The 10,471-nt window shown below is 46.1% G+C and overlaps 1 protein-coding gene across 1 annotated transcript; it reads right to left on the bottom strand.

The window, feature by feature from the left end:
- Positions 1-3,927: 3,927 nt before the first annotated feature.
- On the bottom strand, positions 3,928-7,837 carry LOC120656800 (bifunctional dTDP-4-dehydrorhamnose 3,5-epimerase/dTDP-4-dehydrorhamnose reductase-like). Its single transcript, XM_039934980.1, has 2 exons — positions 7,273-7,837; positions 3,928-4,644 (listed from the first exon to the last, which is right to left on the bottom strand). The coding sequence occupies exons 1-2, from the start codon at positions 7,735-7,737 to the stop codon at positions 4,192-4,194; spliced, it is 918 nt and encodes a 305-aa protein (XP_039790914.1). The 5' UTR covers positions 7,738-7,837; the 3' UTR covers positions 3,928-4,191.
- Positions 7,838-10,471: the final 2,634 nt, after the last annotated feature.

Here is a 10,471-nt window from a genome sequence, read left to right as displayed (position 1 = left end):
GGTCCACTCTCAACTCATAATGCCTTACATTTGAGTAAAAATTTCAAACTCTAGAATGCCCTACAAATTTCAAACTCTAGAATACCCTACATTTCTAGAAAACCAAATAAATAATGCGGTTTTCAATCATAATTGGTAGAAATAATTAGGGGTAACAAAGTCATTTGTTTAGATAAGTAATGTGTCTGAAATTTTCTAAAACTACACTCTTTGTGGGACGGAGGGAGTATGTTATAATTTTTTTTCAGAAAACATGGTCAAACTAAAAAAACGAAGACATTTGATATTATTTTATGAAAGAAAGAGAATACAAATTCGCAATACGTCTGCGAAGTTGTAAAGTGCAAACAGAACATATGTAAAGCATTTTCTCTATCTAAAATATTAGTAACACGTATATATATCTTAATATGTTTCTCACGTATATTATAAAGTATCTGCTCGGCCCCCCTTATTCAAAATTTCTGGTTCCGCCGCTGCCGGCCAGCAGAAGGGGAAAAAAAACTTTCGTGCTGGGACGGGGACGGCCACGGCCACACGGGTATGGGACATGGACATCGACATGGGAGACGAGCCCGGCCCGATCTGCTCGAGGAATAGCTCTGCTCGAACACTTCCTCCCCCTGCTCCGCCCGGCCCCTACCGCTGTCCGCTGCGGCCGAGCGCGTGCAGCAGCCAGGCGCCAAGGCTCGTGCCTCCGCCGAGAGCTGGGGTCCTCGTCGGGGTGCGCCGGGCGGGGCGGGCGCGTGCTACGGCTGCTGGGGCAGGGGCACGGGGTGTCGTTCCCCGCGCCGGCAGTCGCAGCGGTCCACCGGTCTTGCTTGGCCGTGTTTTATCGCGGCATGATTGGGTTGGGCCGCGATCCGGTCCTCGCGGGGGCGGGACAACGAGGCCGCGTACGGCGCGGAGCTGTACCCAGCTTGGCGGCCTTGTTCTGCTTGCCGGCTTGCCCCGCCAGTTGCCCGGTGACGACGGACGACGAGGTCGAGCCCGGCGCGGACGGGGACCAATGCCTCGCTGCAGCTCAATGGATGGACGTTTTCAGAGGCTTCTATCATCCCGGAGCGCGAGGACGTCGTCCCTCACGCTATCTACAACCATTCACCCCATCAAACTCCCCCCAAATATACTATTTACTATATTTTACTACTATCTTTCTTCAAAAGATTCATCCCCCTATAACTCCTTCTCTCCAACCATTCCCTCATATCTATTCCCTCTATATACTATCACTTGTTAACTAACTATTTATTTATCGTTTTTGAATTTAAAAAAATCATACAGTATTTGTACTGTCATAATACGCATTATCATCATATTACGGGACTCAAACGAAATTAATATCATAAAAAATGATGTGATTAAAGTATAGGAGGAGATGTGAACTCCCTCCATACATAAGGGGAGATTCATCTCTCCTTTTATATAGGGGGAGCCGTTGGAGCGCTGGCTCCCCAAATCCCCTCTACTTAGGGTGGGGGGCGGTTTACCGTGCCCCCTTGAGCAAGCCTCAAAAGAGACCATGGGAGGAGGCTTGCAGCTGCAGGCATGCGGCGCAGTAGTGTAAAATGCTGGGAGAGCTCCAGCAGTTTCAACTGACACGCTACCCTAGAAAAAACTTCACTGCAACAACTGCAGGTGAAAGCACACCTCTGTTGAATATCTGACCGGGCCGGCTCAATGGGCCAATGATCCTCGTGTTCGGTTGGGTGGTGACCGTCGGTGATTACCCCAAGCAGGGATTTGTGGGAATCTCCCCTAAGAAAGCGAGTGAAAACGGTGGTTTTAGATAGATTCTGGTCTCCAAGAGGCGTAATATCCTACGTCCTGTGTATGTTGTGAACTTGTGATTGGTTTCTTGACCATACCAAGTTGGGAAGCCCAAGCTCGAAATGTCTATATCAGTTAGGTCCCGAAAGAGCAGGTCCTTTCACATGCCCTGGGACCTTCCTATTTATAGATTATGTCTGACTTCTCTGTTGCTTCTCTAACTAGTGTGAACGCCCCCTTTGCATGGTAGGCGCCGTCTTCCAGGCTGCCCTGTCCCTGTCAAGCGGGCATGCGTCTTGTCGGGCCCGCCGTAGTAGGCTTCTGGTCCCGCCAGCGTCAGAGATGTCCCGAGGCGACCTCGGGGAGTCCCGGGGTGTCCAGGGTGCCCGTAGGCACTAACTAGTGGGTCTTCTCATCCCGAGGTGTTCCGAAGCAGTCTGGCCGGTCTTCGCGCCCCGGGGGCGTCCCAGGGACGTCCGGGGTGGCGCGAGCGTGGCCACGTGGTGTCCTCCGGGGTCATCCTGCGGACTCTCTTGGTCCGAGATGACCCTGGTCAACCCCGGGGCGTCGCCCAGGGTGGCTCTTGCTTTTGCCGCGACAGGAGCGCGGTAAGTCGGTGGGTCTCGGCCACCGCCCATCTTCAAGCCGATGGGACGGGTAGTTCAGGGATAATCCGCCGCCCATCGTCTTATCTTCTGAGCGCACGACATCTCCGTAATCATGATGTTTTTACAGGGTGGCCGCGCACCTCATTGGGCTCTGCATGGAGTCTGGCGGCGAGACGCCGTAACCGCATGGTAAAGATCTTTTTACCAGGCGGGTGTCTTCGAGGGGAAGAAAATGTCCCCTGGGGCTTCACGTGCCGGGTCAAGCCCGGCCCGCTCCAGCCGGGCGCCCACCTCCGTGGGTGGATGTCCCTGGTGGGGCCCACAGCTGCGCTCGGCTGACGTCGCCGGCTTTCTTAATCGCGCATGAATCCGGGATGATGGGACCCGTTCTCATTACGCTGATAGGTGCCAAAAAATATTTCGCGAAAACTTTTCACAACTTTAACCACTAAGGTGGTGTTTGGTTCTCAAAAGTTCTTAGACTAATTTTAGTCCATAGACTAAAAACTTTACTTCCTACCTGTTTGGTTTCAGGGACTAAAAGTCATTAATTAGTGCACAAAGTATCATATTACCACTAATATGCATGCATTCAAGAGGTGTGGACCAGAGGTAGGGGTGGAATAGTACGCCTCATGTAGATTAAAGTCCCAAAAAGCTACTCAAGAGGGTCTTCTTTAATTTTAGTCCGTGGCACCAAAAAATCCCTAAAAAGTCCCTCCAGTTTTGTTTTTAAGGTGGTGTTTGGTTGCCAAACATCCCTACTAATTTTAGTACATAGAATAAAAACTTTATTCAGTACCTGTTTGGTTCCAAGTTTGGTTCCAAGGAATAAAAGAGACTATAAGTCATTAAATGAGTGCACAAAGTACCATATTACCTCTAATATGCATGCATCCAAAAGGTGGGGACTAAGAGTAGGGGTGTAATAGTAGGCCTCATATAGACTAAAAGTCTCAAAAAACTCCTCAAGAGAGTCTTCTCTAGTTTTAGTCCCTAGCACCAAAAAGTCCCTCCTATTTGGTTTTTAAATCCCATAAATCCCATGGACTTATAGAAAAGTCCAAACAACCAAAAAGGGTCCAAGTCAAGTCTCAGGGACTTATAGAAAAGTCTCAGAAACCAAACATGGTCTAAGTCCTATAAGTCTCAGGGACTTATAGAAAAGTCCCAGCAACCAAATTGAGACTAAAAAACTACATCTACAACCATGGGTACTGTACAGTACTGTAACTAATGAGATGTTTGACCACGAGATTAGAGGATGATTACTAGCATTAGTGTGATTGATCATAAATTAATTAGGCTCATTAGATTCGGCTCGCCAAGTTGCACCTATCTGTAAAATTTTTTTGCAAATAGATTTTATTTAATACGCCATGCATACAAAATTCATTCGTGATTTTTTTTTGCGAAAAAACCAAACATGCAAGATTTCCGTGTGCAAGATTACTTAGGAGATGCAGTTGTGCAGCCAAAATTGCGAGGAAGTTTGCAATTGAACTATCGTCAACTAGAATCATTTGGCACAACAGAGGAAGCTCCTCGGTTTTTTTGATGAAAAAAGCTCCACGGCTCATTCCCATCTTATTGATAATAGCCAAGGAGGAATGTTGAGCTAGATTACACCTTGTGTTTCTCCGTATAATAATCTGAACGTAACAAGGAGTATGGCATGACACATCCTATGAGAAACATATCTGCTTCAAATACAATGCACACGAAACAGGGTGCGTGCTTATTGATGATCGCCATAGAGAAAAATGTCATTTCAGATGGAATAACTAGCACCAACATAACACAGCACCATTTCTCAAGCCTTGGACGTCTTCCGATTTGGCTCGAAAACGTATTTGATCAGCGACTCCTTGATGGACAAAAGCTCCGGGAACTCATTCTTCAACTTAGTTTGGTCAAGCTCATTGTTGCTCCTCGGTGCCACTATGACCTTTGCTTGCTCTTCCAGATTGAAGTTTTTCCAAGAGAAGCTTGGGTCGATGTAGTCTCTGTACATCTCTAGTATCTCGTTGTGGCTCACCACACCAGGATTTGTGAAATTCCATATTCCAGTCAGGTTTCTCTTCGCCATTTCGATTGAGATGGGAAGAAGTTCATCCAGTATTGTCATTGAATTCGGGATGTTGACAACCTTCTCGTATCTGGTGATTTTGGTAATGAAATTGCGAGGATTGGAGAGATCTGATGAAATAGGCATCCTTACACGAAGGGTGCATACATTCTCGTAGTTCTTGAGCAGTTCCTCAACCTATGAAAATAAATGTTAGGTTCACCATGGATGGAATAACTGCTCTAACGTTCAAATCAGAAAATAGAAACTAACATGAAATACAGTACCATGGTAATATGCCAGCATTAGTACAAAATCAATCAGAGGTCTAGTTTCTTACTCAAAACATCAAATGGGTAAAGTGTGCTGAACAAGGATAAGGGAGCACTAGTTATATACCACCCAGTATTCTGTATCTATCTAAAATTTCTATCATCAAGTGAAAGACAAAATGCATATCCTTGTAAAATTAAGCAAACTTCAGTGCTTATTCGATCATCTAAGTCTGAAGCAAAATGTAAAAACAAAGTTTTGGATAGTAATCCTTGTGTTTCACAGTACCACAACAGTACATCTCTTAATACAATTTTAGGCAATTTCATCCTACAAAAATATTCATTGTGTTTATTTATAATTGTCATTTCCAATCTATAGCATTTCAAACTTTTACTTTTAACTATCTGCTTGGGGTGAAATACACTACCATTATCCAGTAAGATTATTATCAGAATACTATCATATTGCATTAGCTTTGGGTGTCAGCAGTCACAACGCGTTTTAGAAAATTTTTTAAATCAATATTCTCCAGGATGTCCTTAAAATTCTGCAGGAACTGATAAGATCATATCGTGCAAACTCCACTCTAAACCCAGCAAACAACTTCTTAGTGGCAAGCCATGGATGTTAGGCACAAGATGCAGGTGCCATATCATTAGTCAAGCCACTGTTTGGCAAGAAATTACAGTTCGAGAAAAATAAAAGGAATCATCCTAAAATAAGACGAGGTGTAGCTTGCAGAGAAACGCACCATATGCAATGCAAACAAAAAATGTAGCAACGTGTCTCCAATTACTGATGTTTCAAACAGACAAAATGTCAATTACTAGTGCTGCACCTAAGATGCTTACTTGTTCAACCTATACAGATCTCTTTCAGTTTTTGGTTGCTGTGTCTATTCAGGTTATAGAGTTTTCCTCCAGAGTAAAGGTCAGCCTCATAGATATTTGAATTATTATAACATGGTAGTATATCTTGAGGTGACCATCTGCATTGAAATCAAGGAATCTATAAGTTCACTTGATCAAAATGAAACAAAATTTCTCCTTTGAGTAAAATGCATGTATGGTCATTATACTTGTTTGCCTGTTTCAGTTTGGCCATCATATTTTGAAAAGAGCAAATCATGGCCATTAAAGTCGCTTGACTCTATCGATACGGCCATTATCTCTCGAGCCATACGTATTTGGATAATGTGGCATCCAATATGGAGTTCTTTTTTTGCAAATTGCTCCCTCGCATCTCAGCTATTTGAGACATCATATAGTTAGCCCCTGTTCTCTATTATACGGATTGGATAAGATCGGAACAATTGTAATTTACGTTGGCGGCTGCGTCAATTGGAGAGAACCCAACGACAGGAAAACAACGATGCTGGGCAACATGTGGATCGAGGGGCATTCAACCTTCGTTCCGGACAGTGACTATGATCTAAATGGTAGAGATGATGATCTATATGGTGGAGCATTATGGCGGCGGTGGCAGAGCATAGAGGAGAGATAGGTGGTACGTGTGTGGACAAGAGGGGTGGCAGGAGAGAGCAGTAGCATGCAGATCGAGGCGCTGGTGGGGGAGAACAGCGACGGGGCAACCCAAATCGATGATACGAGTGGCTGAGAGCAGCGGCGAGCAGCCGAGCAGTGAAGAATTACAGCGAGCAACGGAGAGCAGCAGTGCTGATGGTGGAGATTCGCAGCAGGCCAGCTGCGTGGTCAGCGGAGAAGGGTGGGGAGAATCAGAAGAAGAATATGAGGAAGCGGGTATTTTTGACTCACGGGTATTTTTGGCTCAAAATAACTCAAATGAGAGGGAGTAATTAGCAAAAACAATTGGACGCTATGTCATCCAAATACGTATGGCTAGAGAGGTAATGGCCGTATCAATAGCATCAAGCGACTTTAGTGGCCACGATCTGCACTTTTCAAAATATGATGGCCAAACTGAAACTCGCAAACAAGTATAATGGCCATTCATGCATTTTACTCTTCTCCTTTCCCATACTCCGCCAATGATTGGGTGCAAACACAAACATGGAGCACCATGGAAGGATCCAAACATTTAGCTAATTAGGATGAATGGTGAATACTGGATCAGACTGATCTGTGAAGTCAAAACGGAGGCTAACGCACATATTCACAGACTGATCCAAACATTGTCGCAGGTTGCCTTCGGAAATGAACTATTGTTTTCCTCAAGTCAACCAAAGCTGGAGGGCAACGCAATGAATCAGCCATTACGCTGACCAAGATGTACAATATCATGCATGTATCTTCTAGTACAGTCTATGCCAGATCCACGTGACAGCAACCTAAAGCATAATAAGTGCACACTAATTGAACTCCAGCCAACACTGAAAACTAAACAAGTGTGACGGCCCCATTTTGGCACTATGATCATCACGAGGACCATCCCAGAGTTTGGTTAAGATAAGGCTTAATATAAGAACGGAACCAATTTATCTGTACTTTTCCATTTGTAGATAAACTTGAGAATGTAAAGCTACCGCAAAGCAAGAAAAGGAGAGGGAGCGTAGTACTCGAAGTTGCATACCATGGCCTTGGTTTTGGAGTAGAATGATCCGACGAAGTTGGGCGTGTCCTCCTCCTTGAAGCCGACCCCGGAGCCGAGCGGGTGCGCGTCGTCGTACTCGAAGATGCAGCCAGTGGCGTAGTTGATGAGCACGAGCCCGCGGCCGCGGCAGACGTCGGCGAGCGTGAGCGTGCCCACGACGTTGGCGCGGACGGTCTCGGCGCGGTGCGCCTCGCACCAGTCGACGTTGGGGCGGCCCGTGACGCCCGCGGCGTTGAACACGTGCGTGGGCGCTGCGGCGTCGATGTCGGCCTCCAGCTGCGCGCGGTTCTCGAGCCGCCCGGCGCCGTAGGCGAAAGGGATCCCGCGCGCCGCGCAGAGGCCGCCCAGCAGCCCCCCAATCCAGCCCGTGCGGCCGTAGATGAGGAACTTGAGCGCCGGCGCGGGCGCCTGCCCCGCCGCCGAGCCGTTGGTGGCGACGCCCATGGTGAGATCCGGGCGAGGGGGGGCGGCGGCGCGGGGAGCAGAGGCGGAGTGGTGGCGAGCGAGGGTGAGCTGAGCTGAGCAGGCGCCAGGGTGAGGAGGATCAGAGGGAGACCGGCATTTTAATACTGAGGGTGAGCTGATGCTGTCGGTCCCGGGGCGATTGGGGGCCTCGGGCCTCTGGCCCTCTGGGAGCCCGGAGTCACCCTGTAAATGTAAATGGCTTGCAAACCAAACTATACTCACACTAATTTATTTTTATTAAAAAATTAATATTATCTACACTATTCTAAACCATCACCACCATAAATTAATCCAATCCAAATATTTCAGCTCACGATATAATAAACTATTAGCCAAACTATGGTTACAATCTAATAAAAACTCATTTTCTAAAAAACAAATTATAGTGTAGATTTTACCAAACAGTTTTGCACAGAGTAGCTGTCAGTTATACCGAGTCATCTCCAATAAATTTGAGTCAATTTCGATAAATTTTTATAGTGTGAACACGATGTTTTATTTTTAGGATCCGGCTCTTGATGTGGAACCCACGTATAATTCTAGCCATACTGGTTTGCACAAAGTAGCTGCTAGTCATACCGAGTCATCTCCAATAAATTTTAGTCAATTTCGATAAAATTTTATAGTGTGAACGCGAGGTTTTATTTCTAGGGTCCGGCTCTTGACATGGGATCCACGTGTAATTCTAGCCACGCTGCTTTGCACATAGTAGCGGCTAGTCATACCGAGACATCTCCAACAAATTTTAGTTAATTTCGATAAAATTTTATAGTGTGAACACGATGTTTTATTTTTCGGGTCCGGCTCTTGATGTGGGATCTACGTGTAATTCAAGCCACGCTGCTTTGCACAGAGTAGCTCCTAGTCATACTGAGTCATCTACAATAAATGTCAGTCAAGTTTGATAAAATTTTATAGTGTGAATGCAAGGTTTTATTTCTAGGGTCCGGCTCTTGACGTGGGACCCACGTGTAATTCTAGCCATGTTGTTTTGCATAGAGTAGCTGCTAGTCATACTGAATCATTACCAACAAATTTCAGTCAATTTTGATAAAATTTTAGAATGTGAATGCGCGATTTTATTTTTAAGGTCCGGCTCTTATGGACCGATTTTTATATATAATCGTACTGTTTTGCATCAAGAATCCATTTCAGCCTACACCAATCCACTCCAATCTATATTTACATAGAACCCACTCTACCCCACCCTATTAGATAATATAACGTATTTGATTCCATCCGAATACAATCTATATCAAAATCTAATCCATTAAAACCATTTTAACCCAAACAAGAGGTGGGGGGTCGTCGGCTGGCGCTGGGCGGGCAGATCGTGCTTCGCCCTCGCATGATCTCGGACAGAACAGAACGGCGTCCCACCGACAGGTGCAGAACAGAACAGTCACTGCACGACACACAAACTCTGATGGAGAGCGAAGCCACTTTTACGAACTTTCACCGCGGCGAAGTGATTCGAATCAAAATTTCCCTTTCAATTTTTCGTTTCATGAGGCTGCAGCAGCGCTGCTGAAAGATCTGGCAGTGAGGGCGAGATTATTTTGAAATTACGGCAGCGAGGGCGAGCTTGCGGTGCTTATTTAACTTCAAACGGGCGGAATTAGCGAGGACGTGGGGGGTTTGTCCGAGATCTGCGTTATCTGCAACCCGGGGAACGGGGGGAACCGAGCCCGGCCACGTGATCGGTGATCCTCGTGGCCGGAATCGGGCGGCGACTGGTCTGGGGCCTCGGCGAGCCGGCGATGCCCTGTAGTCTCTAGCAACTGGGCCCGGCAGAGCAGCGGACCCACAGGACAGCGAGGCATTAGACCGTACCGAAGTCGTGTCATCGTGTGCGCCGCTCGTGGTCTCACATGCGTGATCGGATCTTTGGGCGTTGGTGGGTAGTCGGGCATGGTAACGTGCACGGTATGCAGTCTGTTTCAGCCATGTTCTTGTCCTCTTAAGACAATTTTTCTTTCTGATCAGGCTCGCATTTTTTTTTGCAGTGCTTGACTGCACTCAAGTCGTAAACTAATAAGACTTCGCCGATCAGGTCAGTGTTATCCGAAGCATGAAGGAAATCTTCTGCGATCGAACGGTTTGAGTCTCAGATCCGAACCGGGACTTGGGAGCCACGATCTTTACAGGTCTCCGAATAATTAGGTCGGGTCTTGAAGAAACGATATCATTGTCAGTACCGAACAGGGATTTACAAACCAAACCGGAAAGGTTCTGAAATCAGGCACTTCCTCTGAAGCATCAGCTTGGGACCAGAACTTAAACCATGGCCGGGCCTCCGAAACGACAGAGAGCGCGACACGACACCTAGAAAGAATCCTGGTTCGGAAAAGACAGGGAAACCGTGTCGAAAGTTGATGGATTACCTTGCAACTTCCGGAGATCTTAATGCACCGCATTAGCAAACGAAGTTCTACAACAACATAAGACCAGTTTGAATGAAAATTTCATGAAGAGTTTCATAAACATTAATTTTTATGCCACAGCAGCAATTTTGCTGATTTGACAAGATATTTATAAGGAGAAATACGGAGAAGTTTCATCCCAATAAAAATCAATTTCACTGATTTGACAAGATATTTATAAGGAGAATTAAGGAGAAGTTTCGTCCCCATAAAACTCCTGTAGCACAATTATCCGATTCTGAACAAAATAATTATATCATGAAATATCTATTGAGACCGGACTAACAGAC

The sequence above is a fragment of the Panicum virgatum genome, chromosome 1N (assembly GCF_016808335.1).
Source record: "Panicum virgatum strain AP13 chromosome 1N, P.virgatum_v5, whole genome shotgun sequence".
Taxonomy (NCBI): domain Eukaryota; kingdom Viridiplantae; phylum Streptophyta; class Magnoliopsida; order Poales; family Poaceae; genus Panicum; species Panicum virgatum.
This window is presented reverse-complemented; position numbering and strand designations above follow the sequence as displayed.